Genomic DNA, 17,535 nt, shown 5'->3' on the forward strand with positions numbered 1-17,535 from the left:
CTTTTAATTACACATTGCAGACAACAAATTGTTCCAGTTCCATACCGGATAGGGCTTCACTTAACATGTAAGAACGGTGATTTCGACACGCATCTCTGTAACAGAACGAAACTGCGCCGCTCCGATCTCGAAAGTGGAGCGCCACATATCGGATAGGTCGTGTGCCACACTTTGGTGTAGTTTGAACAGGTATTTGGACCGTAGCGGAAGTGAATGAGTAGGAGCGAGGAATGGAATGGCTGAGACGGAGTGAAATATTCAGAAGGGGGATTGGGATTTAGGGCACCAAACCCTATCGGCCAACTGCTAAGGCACGATATTCGATGTGTGTGAGCGACTTGTTCCAGTTCTGTGCCATTGTTGTTCACACTATTCCGGCGGATAGCTTTTCGTGCCAGTCTATCAACCCATATGTTCCTTGTGGGAAAGTAGGCTGATAGACTTATTCGGCTAACTCAGTATAAATGTTGTACCCAATTCAAACGCTTTTGGAATAAAACGTTTTGTTTCAAGAATTTCCATATCATTTAAATGTGAATCCCACGTTATAATGCAAATACAATACACAAAGAATCTTAACCCAGGGCGATCTGAATTGGGTACAACATTTGTTGGCTCCACACTTGAAACGGAGTTAGTTTCAAGTAAGCACTTGATTCAAGTGTAGTTGGAAACCTTGAGTCGCTCTGTAGAACACATGGCTTCACACTGGTTGGCGTAATACGTTACTTGAAGTAAATGCTGTCAATCTCTCCGTTCATTAGAATCTTGGAACCGCTGCACGTGTACATCCTACAAATGGCTTCCATTTCTTATTGGCCAAGTGTGTTCTCAAGTCTGGTTGTAGACCATGCTTGGCGGCGAACTTCGGCTTCTTTGAACTACGAAGGCTTCCATGGTCACCAAGTAAAGTTGAAGTAGAAACATTTTACCCCTTCACGCTCAAAATAGTGAAGTGTGAAGACAATAACTGAGTTAGCCGAATGGGTCTATTTTTGGCGCGTGCATCGTGCATATTCAGTTAAATGATATTTTAGCATAAAATAAAAGTTCATGTCGGCGAGTAATAACCTGTAAGCCTGCAGATTACTATGGTTTTACCCTATGTGGTAACAACTCCCAACATTGTTGCGCCAACAATTTTGGGAGTTGTTGCGTGCATGTTGGCAGTGGTATGCAAACGGATGCAACAACTCCCAACAATGTTGGGACCTGCAGTGCATCGTGGGAAGAATATAACCCATACGCCTTTGTAAACCGTGCGTAATGTGCGTACGCGGCTCCAACAATGTTTAGCCTGCGTGGCAGGCGTTAAAGGGGGAAAGGGAAGGGGGAATTTGGGCGCGCGAGAGTGTGGTCTCGCGCCCTAATTCCCTTCCCCTTCCCTTTCGAACGCCTGCCACTCAGGCTAACAATGTTGGAAGAGCTGTGCAAACGGATCCAACATTGTTGCGTTACGCTTCGACGATCACGAAACAAAAGACCTGTTGGGAGTTGTTGGCTGAAAAGTTTGACTAGTTTCAAACTTTGCGCAACAACATCCAACAACATGTAACAGGGTGTGCAAACGGACGTAACATGTAACATCCAACAATATTGGGAGTTGTTGGCCAACAATGTTGCGTCCGTTTGCACGGGCCTTTAGGGGTTCATTACACGAGAACATATTGGTGTCCCGCTTTGTCTTTCAACTTCATGGACAGTTTCGAAAACTTTGAAAACTTTTTTATTTTTATTATCATAATGATTTTGTTGCTGTCTAGGCTTGCGAGCCCACAACCTAGCTACCCCCTCTTTCTCAACCAATGCCTCGCTCCATTCTATTCCTCGATGGGGCCTGCATCGTTAACCTTACCGAACACAAGCGACCTGGAGTTACCACCCCTTTGCATTTAGGCGGAGAGAGGGTCCTTTGGGACTAGGCTTTACCCGCTTTGCCCAAGGATAAAGGAATTAAATCAACTGTAAAAACCGTGGACGAAGAACTTCTCGTTTTACTTGGCGTTTTCGGGCAGGGGAATGCTGCCTGCCCCATCCCTTCAACTTTGTGCTGATGCCTCGTCAGGAGGGGGCATGAGAATTCTTCTGGACTTGGTTAATTTGCCCCAGGACATATCTCCGCCACAGGGGTGTGTGAATCGCGCTCGCCTTGCAGTATAGGTATTATCTTCTTTGAGGGCTTCTTTGAGGGACACAAGTTTATCAGTTTTTTCACGGTCACGTGTTTACCCTCTTTAAATAAAGGCGTCACCTTACCTTACCTTTATGCAACCCCTCGGCATGGTGCCTCATCCAATGGGTTCTATCCGAACCTTGCTGGCTTTTCCCTGCCTAATTTCGCCGTCAACGCCTTGCGTGTTGCGTTAATTTTTACTAGAGTACTAAGGCAAAATAGCTGTTTTAAGCATGAAACACCATTTTTTACTTACCCCTCCCTCTTCCTCCTCCTCCTCCGTCTACTATCCTGGGATGACTGCAAAGATTGAAGAATACATCACCAATTGTGCAGGTGGGTACAACCTATCAGAAACGACATCCAAATAAACATGTCATCTCACAATTGGTCCCAAATCAACTCTGGGAAGCTCAAGCAGTTGGTTCAGGCAACATTCAGTCTAAAGCAGGTCCTTCCCTTAAAGACGAAACACTTCGTGAGACACAAAATTAGTCGCAATGGACCCCATCAGAGGCGGCAGAGCGTTTTGAACATGGGGTGGGGGTACGCATACGCATACCCATACCCAGATTTTCCAAAATGCCTTTTGCGTTGTTCGTTGGCTTAAGCAAACCTCTTTGCAATCTTTACAGTGTCTAGTGTGTCCGTAATCGATTTGTGACAATGCGTCAGTAGGCAGTTGTTCAGGCGATCCTGCTTCATGGTGCTTCTTAGGTAGTTCTTGAGTCGTCTGTTGGTAGAAAATGTGCGCTCTGAAGTCGCCTATGTCACAGGTATTGTCAAATACATCCGTAAAAGTGCTTTTCGGCTCCACCCCAATTTTTTTTTGGAGGGGGGGCATGGACGTCCCTGTCCCCCTCCTGCTTAGCTGCCTATGCCCCACACAACTCCTTGAAATACGAGGTTTTTTTTCAATTCTTGATAGGCAAGGCATGTGTGACCTCCAAAATCTTCTAAAAGTCAGTCCGAAGGCTGGGCTTAACCTTTCGGCAGCTAGTGTTCCTGGAAATGGACAGCACAATAAACACAATTCACATTTTTTTCTGATGTCAAACCTTCCTTTAACAGCCAATTCATATGTGCCCCGCCCTTCTGGAGACTATTTCCCCACCCAGGGTATTTACAGCCGGACAAATTCCCCAGTTAAACGGGCACCGCACACTTAGGATTTAAAGAAGGTTTAGTTTGTGGTGGGGTGGAGGGGAGGGGGGGAGGGGGGGTAGGGAGAGAGGGGGAAAAACTGTTTCCGTCAAGTTGATGAACTTTACAACCTAACTACAACCTAACTTGTTTTTGCCTAATAATCTTGACTCAGCATTAATTCACGAATATCGAATTTTGTAGAACTAGGGTTGGAGCAGTGTAAAATAACAGTCATTTTGCAAGAACGTTTAACAGGACTTTTATTAGAAGAGGATCCTTTTTCTAGGGGAAAAGGTCTGAAAAGCCTGATCATGGACTCCGGACGCGGGTTGATTCATTGATTACAAGATTTTCATCCTGTTCTGACATAGGCGTCAGAACGTACTTGATATAAGATATACCGTAGTGTAGCGACGTGACGGCCTGTGACGGCATCCTCGTCACCGTTTTATGACGTCACCCTTCCCGAAACTGATAGCAATCGCAATGTCCATGTCGAAATTATCAAGATGGCCGAAGCAGCAGTGGAGAGACAAAATGAGAGATTTTATTGTCATGAGTGCAACAGAGAAGTCTCCCTTAATGTACAAGTACGTTTCTTTACATATTGATTTATTTACTTTGATTTTTCTCCATTTTAACCTTACGATCGTGCGGAAATGGACGCTCAATGTTGGTGAATTTAAGCTTAGTTACGTAGTTTCGTTTTTACTTTTGTCAATCATTTGCGCGTGAAATTGGCACTATTGACAATGGTTTGTATCAGGAGGGCTTGCTTCATTAGTTTATGATTTCGCGGAGGTATCAAGAGCTTACATAAAAGTCTTGGTCGGACTATAATTAAGGAAAATTCGTCTGCCATACCACCTTTCTCCAAAGCGAAAATCGCTGTACGTCATTTACCCACATCACGAATCATTTTAACTTCCTCATGTTGCAAGTTATTCAATGGATTATAAACAAATCATCCAATCTTGTGCAAATTTGTAACCTGTAACATTGGCAAAGGTTCATCTTAAATCTCATAATAATTTATAACATACAAATTTAATTGCACAACGACTTTGTGGTAGCCTTGTGAGCTGTGTTGGTGATTGCTTTTGTTAAGTTGACCAACATCATGCTTCTGGGAAGCTGTGTTTTATAGTAAGACCCTTGTACCAGGCATATCTAATCAATCATTCGGTAACAAAAATAAATCGAAGTTAATCGAATTTAATCAAATGATTACCTTTGACCGCTGATAAAGAAGGAAATGAAAAACCTTCAGCAAGTAAATCCTGTTTCGTCTTGAATTAATCGCCTCCTCATTTCTCATCTTATCTCCAAGCAAGCAAGACTTAACACCGATATTAAGAGTGTTCTTGTTATTCATAGGAAACAAAGGAAATTGAGAATCAACCTAGGTTAAATCAAAATTAACTCAGGGGCGGATCTAGGGGGAGGGTGCAGGGGGTGCGCGCACCCCCCCTTCCCCTCTGAGATAACCTGCAGATTTCTAATACAACTGGTATTCTGCAACAACAACAAAATACGATGTGGTTTATTGGTGTTGAAGTAGAGCAAGAGACGAGTGCTCCCCCTCCTAAAAAAATCCGGGATCCGCCCCTGTAACCTAAAATCAAATTTGACCTGTAACATATATACACATATCAGTCTTTCTCAGACCAGATCAAGGCTATGATTTGGATGTAGTCAACAATTTGTGTGAAGTTAAATAAAACAAAATCGAATGGTTCAGTTCGATTATGTTCGACTTGTTCGATAATCAAACTCACGAAGAAAACCGTGGTTGATTTTATTCAATTGCTGAAATACAATATTATTGAACAATTACCTGCAATTGAATTTGATAGACATTTTGTTGGGTTTTGTTTGATTAGATATGCCAGGAATCTAACATCAAAGCACAGGTCTATTTACCGTATTTATTCGATTAACCGCCCTGGGCTCTTATTAAATTTTTGGACCTTGAGAGTGGGCGCTTATTCGAGGCTGGGCGCTTATTAAATTTCCACTATTTTCAGCAAGTGTAGTATGTTTATTTTGTAACAAATCAAAAAAAGGTAATAACAAAACGCGAAGATATAACAAAGCAAGTTTCTGTAAAATACTCTGAAGAAAATTCCGTCTTCGGGGAAGTCTCTTATTAGTACTTATTCATTTTGTTGGGTGGGAGGGGGAAGGGTGGTGGGTTTTGGTTGTGGGCGCTTATTAACTTTTTCTGCCTTTAGGATGGGCGCTTATTCGAGGTGGGTGCTAATTTGAGGTTGGGCGCTTATTCGAATAAATGCGGTATCACAAAAATTTAATGTTTTTAATCAGTTAAGAGTTTGTTCTGTCAAAGAAGGGTAAGACAATCGCCAAACCTTCCCATGTATCAATCTTGACCCAGAGCTGGACAGGGGTTAGACAGCTTGCTTGCAGACTAAACCCAATCCAAATTAGTGTTCTCAAAGAATGACTGAGGCAGACAGTTCCACTGAATGGTTGTTCGTGGGTAGAATGAGAGATAATGAGAGGAGGTACTGGTAGATAAAAAAAAATGAAGCTGTAGCTGTGAGAGTGCCGGGATCTTCAGAGTTGGATGTCTCAGGTACTCTCTGGCGTCGACTGGTACGAGTCCATTGTAGATCTTGAAATTTTAAGGAGTGCAAGCCGTACGTCAGCTCTCCTCTGCTCCAGAGTTCTCCAGCCCAGGTCATCTAGCACATCAGTGACACGAGAAGTGTCATGGTATCTCCTTAAAGTCTACCTTGCGGCATGCCGTTGAACCATCTTGACCCTATTGGCTCCATTGTTTTCAACATTTGGTCTGGGGTCCCATATTGTAGAGCGATATTCAAGTTGGGGGCGTACAAAGCCCATAAATGCCTTCTCACGTAATAAACTATATACATATAAGAATAGTTACTAAAATTTAATATTAGACAACAGAACCTCATACAATATGTGTGCTGGACCACTCCAAACACACAATTTGTAGGTGTGCAAAAATTTTCTAGAGGGAGAGGAATTTGTCCACTTTTTAAATCTCCTTTGTATAAGAAATACATCAGCCTGAAAAAGAATGTTCAGCACACACCACTCAAAGTAACAAATGCATGGAAACCAATGATCTTTTTCTTATTTTGTCAGGATTTTACCTGCTCACAGTGCCAAGGAGAATTTATTGAACAACTAAGTGACAGGTAATAATTTATATTCTTAAAAAATTAATAACTGATACCTGGCATTAAACTATACCGTATGCAGGTCCCAGTGGACCAAAATCTCTCACAGTAGTGAAGTAGTCACTCATTTAAAATCTTAACTTCATTGTTACACCTTCCTTGAAGACCTTATGAATATTTGAATTTAGTGTATACCAAGCCATAAACATCAATCCGTGACAGTGATGATGAGCACTATATATTTCCACATATGTCATTAAGAAAATCTTTCACTGGATGTCATCTTTGATCTCAAATATACGTACGTGTATATGTTGCAGGTCAAAATTAAATTCAGATTAAAAATTTTTAACCTGTCTATATAATTTTGAAATGTAACATATAAATATTGTTGATAGTCTCTTGTAGTGTCTTCAAAGTTTACTCTTAATGACTAATGTTTTGATATTGGCTGCCACTTTAAAATATTTAGGAACCAACAAATGGCTCCTAGAAAAAAGTGAATTTCATGCCCTGGACTGATACAAAATGGGAATGAGCACTGTAAACCTTTTTACTTTTTTGTTGCTGCCATCACCTTTGTTTTGGGTGTCATGTGGTAACAATGATTTTGCTATTTATATTTTTGTGAGATTTTCAATCATTGGTACAAAATATTCGTTATTCACCATCACTTTTTTCACTATTTTGATAATAATTTCATTTTAGCCCAGAGGAAGAAGATAGTTTTACCGATGAAAGAGACCCTGCTGCACATTTTGCAGAGGTTTGTATTTTATTATCTAATTAATTATTAGCCTGAGAAAACAGCCGATATTTTGCGATGCCACCACTGGTCTGCTTGTAGAATGTTGTCTGAGAAACAGATGCAGAAATTCCACACTGATGAGGTGTCACATCTGGGTAGTGCTTCTGATTGGTTGAAGCAAATTTTCCATGCGGTACCACCAATCAGAAACACTACCTAGATCTGGGTAGTGACACATCATCAGTATGAAATTTCTGTGCTTATTCCTCAGACGTCACTTCATGGAGAAGCCATCACTGGCAGGGTTTTCAGGAAGAGCCAGTGGCTGGTGAAATTTGCCGGCTATTTCATGTGAACTTGCGCCAACTTTTCTTTGGAAATTACCGCAGTTTAAATAGAGTATTCATGTGCTGTCACTGAATAAAAAAGCCAAAATTTAATGATGTCTGTGTTCTGTTCAAGCACTCTAATTTTTGCTCCAGAATGCTGGAAATGCACTCTAAGAGGCGTAGATTTCAATTTTTTTCCAGAAACTCCTGCCTTTTCTGCAAGTTTTTTCTACTTCTCCACCTACTCCAAAGCTTTTGCCATCTACTTAAAACCTTATTAAAAACCCTGAGTGGTGTCGGAAAATGTCAGCTGTTTTCAAGACACAGTTAGGTTACTTTAAAATCATTTGAATCTGAACAGCACTCCAGTAATCACTGATTATTACCAGCCCTAATGCAATACTTTTTTTCTAAAACCAGTGAATCTTAACAAGAACATGCCAAATAGAAGATAAAAAGTGAAAAATCTATATTATTCATGGTTACCACTGGTCAAGAAATGGTCAGGGAAAAAAATTTTTTTTAAGGTCAGGGAAAGTTTCAGGGAATTTCAGTTTGATAGTTTAAATGTATGAAAGAAATCAATTGAAAATGAAATTTTAAGAGTACATATTTATTCTTTTCCCTTTACATTTATTGTTTTCTTATAAAATTATTTGAAATTTTTTTCTACATTTTACGGACATGAATCAGGTTGTAGTGTTGTTCATTGTCGATTGTTATTGTTGTTAATTTATTGTTCAAAATTGAACCACAAGTTACATCAAGGAACTATCAATTCATATTCACTGTACGTGACTTGCTGAAAGTATAAATAAATGAGTGGAGAGGATGGCTGTGAGGGAAGAGTAGAGGTATTATCAGGACTAATAACTGGGAAATTGGTTAATTCAGGTGGTCAAAGAATGTTACATTTGTCAGGGAAAAGTCAGGGAAAAGTCAGGGAATTTAAGAAATCTGTGGCTGTGGCAACCATGTTATTACATTACTGTTGTAACTTGGCCTCGATTGTGACCTCCTCAGCTCTGATACCATTGTGGTAGTGACGCTTCCAGCACATGCAAAGCATGCACCAGCAGAATCTCATAGCTAAGAAAATTTGATTACCTATCCATCCAAGAAGTTTTGGTGGTCACTTGATTGCTGTCTGTCCATCCTTCTGTCCATCCACCCATCCATCTGCATCTAGCTAGTGTGGGAGCTTGCAACCTGATATTGCTTGTCCATTATGTGGTCAATTGATCAACTGATCGCAAGCTCAACTCCAAATAGATTTCTTTGCGATGGTTACAAGTTTATTGTTTGAAGTAAATTATAAATTTCTTAATGGAAGCTTTGATTTTGTCCTTGGCTAAATCTATATATTACTAAGGTTGTTATTATTAGGAGTTTTCACAATGAGTCTGTACTTGAGTACATGTACATGTAGTTTACTTGTGGAGATATCAACATTTTTTACATGTAAATTGCACTACCTGTGAAGAATGTGTTACCTTTTGTCTTGAACTATTTAGTTAATATTAAACTTCTTTATATTTTCCAGATTCTTCAGAGAGGTTTGTTAGGTGGACTGGCAGCAGGTAACTACAAATACTTTCCTTTCCCTCATGTTCAAAGACAGTCATTAGGAGACGAATATTTAGCGGGTGTGGTTTGGGGTGATTTCAGGAAAAAATATTCTGAAAACAATAGCCATATTAACACCAAAAAACAGGGGAAAACTGATTTGATAAGGCGTGGATAAAATTCTAGCCTAAACTAAATCAGCAAGACTCGAAAAAGGATGGAAGAAATCTCACCTTATGTACCTATAAGCCTTCATAGCTGCTTGAGACTTCCTTGCCTTTTATTCGTATTTTTAAATTTATAGAAATTATTATGTAATAAAGGCAAACCTTTATAATAACCTTTAGAACAAAATTTAGTTTGATAGACACTGTATTTAAAATCATCAGTGCCAATTAAAACAAAATCTAAATGTAGATTGCATTTAGAAGTAAAAGACAAATTGATTTAAGTTTTAATAGTTTATTATGGCTTTTCTCAGCTTCTGCTGAAGAGCAGAGATTGAGAAGATCTCGAAGACCTCCAAGGACAAGAATAAGTATTCGGACTAACAGAGGGGGGGACAGAGGAGATGGAACAAATGCTACAACTGCAGCAGCAATCGATGTGTAAGTTAGCTTGATTGTGAGTTTAATTTTTGAATAGTATGTTAGTAAAGCTGAACGAACTCAAGATGCAGTTATCTTGGCAGATAATAATTTTGTATGTTTTGTTGACTCAAGCAAGACACTTCTTTAGACATGGTTGTCAATTTAACTTTTCAAATCTTGAAAAAAATCCTTGAAAAGTTCCCATCCCTCCATCCCAGCCAAGGGAGGTTATTCTTATGTGCAGTACTTGTAATATGATCAGCTAATGGCTGAAATATAATTTATACAAGTTTGTTTAGCTCAGATTCTTTTCTTCGGAAGGGAAGGGACTTAACAGGACGCATTTTGAACGGCCAGTTTTGTCTGGCTTGGTTCAGCAAAAGTAACAAGTCGAAAGAGTAAACTAGAAGAATGTTGAAAAGTTGAAACAAAGTTCAGGGAAGAAGGATGTGTAGGAGGGTTTCCCTTTGTTTCATTTAGTAACTTATAATGCTACTGCTTCAGAATTAGTAAACTCAAAAAGACCTTTTAAACTGTAACAGGAAATTAAAGTACCTAATTTTGTGCTTAAATCTTTTTATCTGCATGTACCTTTGTACTTTTTAAGTATTGCTGTATTGAGTGATGTTATGTTCTTCTTTTAGAATCCTACAAAATCTGTTTGGAAGTATAGGAACACAAGGTATTTTCATTGATAATATTCTAAGATGAATATATTTTTAATATTCAGCTTTTCTTTTTTCTTTTGGTTCAGAAATAATGGTCTTTTTATACAAGGTGAATCCAGGGTAGTGCTCATGATTAGTGGCTAACATTTGCCTTTGGGCAGGGTCTTGGGCTCCTCCTAAATTTTTCTTACAGCCAAGCTCTGCTCTCCAGTTTCCACTGTATACAGTCATATTACTTTTCAGACAAATAATGAAATATATTAACTGTCTCCAATTTGCTGCAATTTTTGTTGGGTGGAGACTGTTCATCAAGACGTTGACAATGAGTTTAGTCATCTATGAAAGGAGATTTAGTTGTACAAAATAATATATTATGGGGGGACACAAATAACATTGCACTGGAACAACATATGCATTTATGTACTCTCTAATCCATATATTTTATGCACTTTGTGCAGTGAAACCTCCATGTGCGACCATCTCTCATAAGCATCTACCTGTGCAAAACATTAAAATCGCTCCAATCAGATCAGAGAAACTTCTCTTATTCCCATTCACCCCTGGGAATTTTGCCAAAGAACACGTTTTGAGGCTAGTCAAGCGGGTTCCTAGTCACCTCATGTCTGGCTATAAAGAGCTTAAAATTGCCATAAAACAGTTTACAATAAATTCGTACACATTTTAGCCTTCTTTGTGATCCAGATGGAATTAGCTTGTGAAGTTCGGGCATGCACAGAAAGCAAAATTTCAAGATAGTTTTGGGGTTTAAAAGTGGCACAGCAGTGTTGACTTTTTCTTTTAGCATCTTCTCCCCCTCTTCTTTTGCTTTTTTTACCTCACTTTTTTTCCTTTTGCCGGGCATTTAGTAGGAGTTATTGGCAGTTCAGGGTCAAATGGGTTAAATGGCAACCTCCCATAAGTCACCGCAGCAACTTTCTGGGTTGACTGTTTTATAATTTCCCATTGTTTTTAACCTCTGTTAAGCAACCATGGTCTGCTCTCTATGTTTTCTATAATTATGCATTTCACTGCTCAAGATACACAAAGTACTTTTTGTGACCTGATAGAACTTAACATGTTGTGGCTTAGACATTGCATACATAAAATAAAGTTGCTTACAAAAAGTAGATGTGACCTGAGCTCCTCTTAGAAGAGCCCCTGTGGTTGGATTGCTGTGAGTGATCACTACATCATTGTAAAATTCTGGGTGGTCACCTATGGCCAGTTCAGCTGTACATTTTGTATGTCAGTTTTTCCACAAATCTAGATTTTATTTAGTGCAATATGTTTATAAAGTTCCCGTATGAGTGGAACTGATGATTTTCATCCTTTTTCAGTCTCTTTTTTTTTGGAAATTAGTTTGTGTTGTTCAATTCAGCTTTTAATGCTGGAATGATATAACATGTCAACATCAAAGGTGTTGAAAAGAAGCCCCCGCTTAAAATTATGACTGAGTTTTAATCTTATAAGCACTTGCAGTATTTAATTGAGAAACTGTTGTATGATGAGATAGTATTGCTGCTGACTGTGAATGACTCCATTGTTTGTTTCAGGACCTACAAGTGAGGATGGAGCAGGTCCCTCGGGTAATTTTGCATTTCCTTTGTAAGTATCTGAGGTCTATAATTTGTCTCACATTATAGACATTGAATCATTGTAAAAGTTATTAAAATTATCTCTCTTGGTTCTCAAGGGCTTCAATTGCAATACCATTTTTGATGATAATCAAAGGAATAGTGATGACAATGACACCGGCACATATGTATTCTACATGAAACTCTTCTATTAAAACTGGCCTGAGCAATCAGTATATGAGAATACTGCTTCCTGATTCATCAATTCTTTACTCAAGGGTTAGGTGGATAATTTTGCCCTGAAAGAAATACAATACAGCATGTAGCACATATACTAAGCTCCCCATGTATTGGAGACAGTATTGGCCAGTGTTGGTTATTTTTTAATAATAATGCATGACTGTGCCTCCAGAAAATGTCTGTGCACTGCTCAGAAAAGAGAGGTTGTAAGGTGAAAAGTTGGTTGTTGTGTCTCCAGAACCAGTGTTGTTCATGTAAAGTATAATATGAATAAAACTGAGATTTCCATGGGATTAGTAGGTAAGAATGTTTTCTGGAACTATTGCTTAAGTTTGTACTGTAATACATGTACAAACAACATCATTATTGTAATGTTGGGAACACAGTACTCGTGTTTTCATCCTTGCCACCTAAGTGACTTGCTGTCTCTCTTTTTTTACCATTTAGTAACATCCTCCGTCTCCATGGCAACCCTGGTGATTATGCGTGGGGTACAGAAGGATTGGATTCAATAATAACACAGGTCTGTGGCTGCATTGCTCTTGCAATTATCTAGTCAAAGTATCAAGCTTTTAAGGGTATGCTAATAAGCAGTAATGAATTGCCAAGATTTTATGCTACTGGTAGTATTACACATGATATTTTAGCAATTACGTGTACATGTAAGGTTATTGTCTAAACTATACCAGAAAACACAAAAAGCTATCCAGTAGAGTATTAACAGTAATGGCCTGGAGCTGGAACAAGTCATTCACACACATTGGACATCATAGCAGAGTGGTTAGCTAAAAGAGTTTGGTTCACTTCATCCCATAAAATCCTGAAAATTTCTTCTGTCTGAGTGGGTTCCAGTCCTTGCTCCTTCTTATTCAGTTCTGCTACAGTCTGAACACCTGTTTACACTGCTCCAAAGTGTGGTACAGAACCTATCCCATATATGGAGCTCCATTTTCATGCCCAAAAATCAAATCAAAATCAAAATCATGCCCAAATCACCCGTCTTATGTCTTAACAGGGGCCCTATTTAGTTAGGTTATTGTTTGATGTCATGTGGCATTTTTGTTACCAATGAGCAGGGTGTTCATTAGGCATCAGAGATCAGAGAAATCCTGGTTTACTACACAGAATTCTCCGGCTAATGGCGATAGCATATGACTATTTTGTATTCAGACTTGGAGCCTCTTTCACAATATTCTCCTGTAAATTTTCACCTTTCTCCTGCTACAAGAATTCTTAGTGAAAACCGTGAATGAGTGACTGTGTGTGTGTGTGCGTGTGAGTGTTGGGAAATAAATACCATCTATAATCAGTGTTGACTATTTTGTATTCATTAATGTCCATTTTTCTGAATTATTATGAACAGCTTTTAAACCAAATGGAAGGAGCTGGACCACCTCCTGCAGACTCAGAGAGAATAGAAACACTTCCAAAAGTAATAATTACACAGGAATTAGTAGGTGAGTACAGCCTGTCTTTGAATGAATTCTATTGCAGACTCTCTCAATTTATTTCTTTATACAGTCAAACCTGTACATGTATATAATGGTCACTCCCCGGAGGGGGGGGGGGGGGGTACTGCCATATATGGGCTATAGAGGTATGTGCCGCTGTAAAGGGTATGGTTTTCAAGCAGTTTAGGCTAGGATAGGGTATATAAATCAGAACATTTGGGTCTTGAATAGGGTATCATTTTTCAGGAAACTGATCAGTTGGTTGAAGATTTTATCTAGACTAGGGATTGTGGTATAAGGTTTTGTTTTGGCTAGACCACTGTGCTAGTGACCTCAGTAGTTTCTGGAAAACAGCTACTCTAGGATAGGAGGGATTTGGGGAGTTTGCTATAGTACAGGGTAGCAAAATTCAGCTGAACTAGCTCTGGTATAGGTTAAGGGTTCCAGGGTCCCAGCGGCACATCCCCACCAAGAAATTCCTAAAGTATCCCCCCAGGGGGTCACCCTCAGGAACTGGCCAGTTGTCCGTTATAAACAGGGTGACTGCTATACACAGGTTTCCTTATAAGTGTACTGGAAGCTAATGAATAATTCTTTTATGTAAGAGATAAAGCCCGAGAACGGAGGTATTAAGCCATATACATCCCGAGGGCCGTAGGCCCGAGGGATGTATATGGATTAATACCAACGTTCGAGGGTTTTATCTAACTTATTTCATGATATTATTCATGAGGTATAGGTTACATAAAGGTCGTCTTCACAGGGCAATAATTGGCCACTTGTTTTTGACATCTGTTTGTTTGTCATTTTTTGATCCGACCACAGACCATGACGTATTTCATTGTAAGTATTGTAAAGGTTTTCACACAGCATCGAGAAAGGGCGTTTCACGGGTCATAATTTGTTCAAACCACTTGTTCTCACTTAGGTGAGAAACGGAGAACAATAGCGCATTGTTTGTTTGCTAAGCCGACAACAGTCAAATTTCAAACCTTTTGTGTTTTTTTATTTTTGTCTTGGTATTTTTTGGGGGGCCAGTACACTTGTGAAAGCGGCAATGGATAGTGACGACGAAATTTTCCAAACGCAAATACTTTCTCTCAGGAGCCTTTTTTCCCTGAGTTGAATTTGGAAGAGTTAGTGGGAGACTTTAGAGAAGTAAGCGAACGAGATAGTGTTGAAGTCGAAAAGAAAGAAAATCCTGGGCGTAATATCGTTGTTGTTTGTGATAACGCTGATAAAGCTGATATTTTGCATTTGAAACAGAAGGCTGCAAAGGGCTTGACTTATAAACAACATTTTTACTTTTATGACTTTAAAATAAAGGTATGCTGTATTTTTTTTCATCTAGATGCCTGTGTGGACTGTGCTGTTTGCCAAGAAAAGTTTTCATTAGATGAAGAAGTTAGGCAATTACCATGTAAACATTATTATCATTTTGACTGCATAGAACCTTGGTTAAAAATGGTGAGTGTTATGTCAACCTATATGAATAACATTGAAGGTCACTTTACTGACTCTAAAGGAAAAAATTACGCTGTACCCCGATGCATTGTTTATACAGAACCATTGCTAGAAGAAAGGTGAATAGCATTTCTGAGATAGCCAGAGGGTGTATAAAACTGCACTTTTCATTTTTGTAGTCTAGCACATTTCCTCTGGACAATAACTCAAGTTGTGCTGTGTTTTTGAAGAAGGGCACTTAATCAAGGGGCAGCAGGTATTCATTCCAGGCCAGAGGATTTTTCAGGTCAACATGACAACCTATTTTGTATAGTGTAGAGTGTAGTTTTTCCCTTCATGAAACTAAATATTAGGTTCAATTCAAAAGAACAGGTAATGTTCACATGATAACTCTGGAGGTGAACTTAAAGTGAGTTAACAGAAACTGTTCACCCATGTTGATGCTAGTACAGTATAGTAAGTCAATGATAAAAGTCTGTGAAAGTCTGCTTGTGATATCAAAACTGCCTAAGAAACTGGGTAGCACATAATTTACTATTTTGTTCAAGAGGTGGGTACTTATTTTTGGAGGTTGCTTATAATAATTATTATGGTATTAAGGTGTCTCACAGAAGACATTATTTGATTAGGTGAAAACGTTTTCTGAAAACAAAACTCATCACACTCTGTTTTCTTGCAGCATGACTCTTGTCCAGTTTGCCGTTTAAGTCTCAGTAGCACACAGACAAGAGGATCATGAAGCTGACAAGCAGTTTTATTATGACTTTTTGATTTCCTAATATTATTATAATGAGCACACTTTTGATTAGCGCTGCCCTACAAGTAATGAAAATTGGGTTAAAAATGAGAAGTTTTAAGTTATTAGTATGCAAGATCTACCATGTCACTTCTGAGAGTTGGTCGGTGTGAAATATTTGCAGCATTGTACTTCATGGTACAAGGCTAGACCAATCATTGTAAATCTTCAGTAGAGTATTAACTGGTTTACACCTTTGTAACAAGTGTAAATAAAAAATGTTCAATGATTAGAGTCATTATCTATTATCATTAAGATAGGATGACGGTGTAAAGACTTTTTAAATTTATTTTCCTTTTTTTTATTCAACCAAATGTGCTTAAAAGGATAAACACGAGTCTTTGTCTTTTCAACTGTTAATTAAGTACAGCTTGCAGGTATGACATTGCAAAATGAGGCAATAATCATGTTTTAATAGGAAGCTCATTTTACTAATTTACTTTATTTAACAATTATTCGCCGAAGGCGAAGTTAATATTGTTGAATAATCCCCGAGACGAAGTCGAGGGGATTATTCAACAATATTAACTGAGCCTGAGGTGAATAATTGTTTTAGTATATTCACACGAAGTGATCTCAACAGAATCAGAAAGGAAACCATTAAAAAACCATTAGTTTGATTGACGGGTGAAAATTCATGCGTGAACACGAAGCCGTAAACAGTGGATGCGCAAAAGTTAGATCTTTACAGTATCTTCAAACATGGCAAATGATAGTTTTAATCCTTTTGTATCGAGTTTTGTAAGCTTTAGCATCAACGGTTTAAAAGAAAACGCCGAAAATTTAAATTACTACCCAATTCTGAGAAGAAAAGTATCTAGAGCTTTATTTGTCCTGTCAACTCACCGTGAATGAGAAAGTTTTCTTCGTCGCTTCTTGCAAATGCTGTCAACAGCGGCTGCGATCAAGGTAAGCGTTGTTTATCTCCAAAGTTCTTTGCCTTGTTAACTTGCTGGCACGTACAATTTTCGAAAATATTTGCCTTCCTCTCTTCTCCATAAATTAATCTCTATTTATAGGCAAAATTGGTCTTGCGAGAAAATCCCGAAATCACAAAACAGTGACAAAGCGACCTCGTTTTCCTCTGTAGTGGTAAACATAGCTTCGAGCGTACAAAAAGTCAGCTAAAGTAAACCACTTCACAATAAATCACGCTGTTTAAACACCATGAAGTCTTTTCTTGCCTTCAAAGTCATCAGCACTTGGATATTCGTGTATTTTCAAACAGGTTTTACTTTGAAACTTTGGCAAAACACCCAGTTCACGACAGCGATTTTGCTCGGCTTTATATTCACCGCCTAGCGCGGTGAATATAACGTCATAGTCCGAGATAGCTAACCAATCAGATTGCTTGAATTACCAAGATCACTGAGTGTGTATATACTAAAATCAATTTTACGGCACAGTTCACTTCAAAATTCTTGTTATATGTCTTAAACCTGGGTGATTCAGGGAGTTTCTCTACTAACAACCAGCTGCATACTTCAAATCTTACTGGAACCAAAGCCTTGCATTTACAAGGAGATGTCCCTTAGACAACAATTCACACAAAAACTAATGCAGCCACTACTTGTGATATAACAAAAGAAGGATTCTTATGCTGAGGCTTTGGTGGTT

General features: G+C 38.7%; 1 protein-coding gene across 1 annotated transcript; it reads left to right on the forward strand.

The window, feature by feature from the left end:
- The first annotated feature begins 3,757 nt into the window (after positions 1–3,757).
- LOC140936266 (E3 ubiquitin-protein ligase RNF126-B-like) lies at positions 3,758–16,148 on the forward strand. Its single transcript, XM_073385706.1, has 11 exons — positions 3,758–3,909; positions 6,458–6,510; positions 7,201–7,258; positions 9,113–9,149; positions 9,617–9,743; positions 10,370–10,407; positions 11,947–11,998; positions 12,655–12,730; positions 13,571–13,664; positions 15,010–15,125; positions 15,802–16,148. Exons 1-11 carry the CDS (start codon positions 3,829–3,831, stop codon positions 15,859–15,861), a joined length of 792 nt encoding a protein of 263 aa, XP_073241807.1. The 5' UTR covers positions 3,758–3,828; the 3' UTR covers positions 15,862–16,148.
- Positions 16,149–17,535: the final 1,387 nt, after the last annotated feature.

This window comes from Porites lutea, chromosome 5, assembly GCF_958299795.1.
Source record: "Porites lutea chromosome 5, jaPorLute2.1, whole genome shotgun sequence".
NCBI lineage: Eukaryota > Metazoa > Cnidaria > Anthozoa > Scleractinia > Poritidae > Porites > Porites lutea.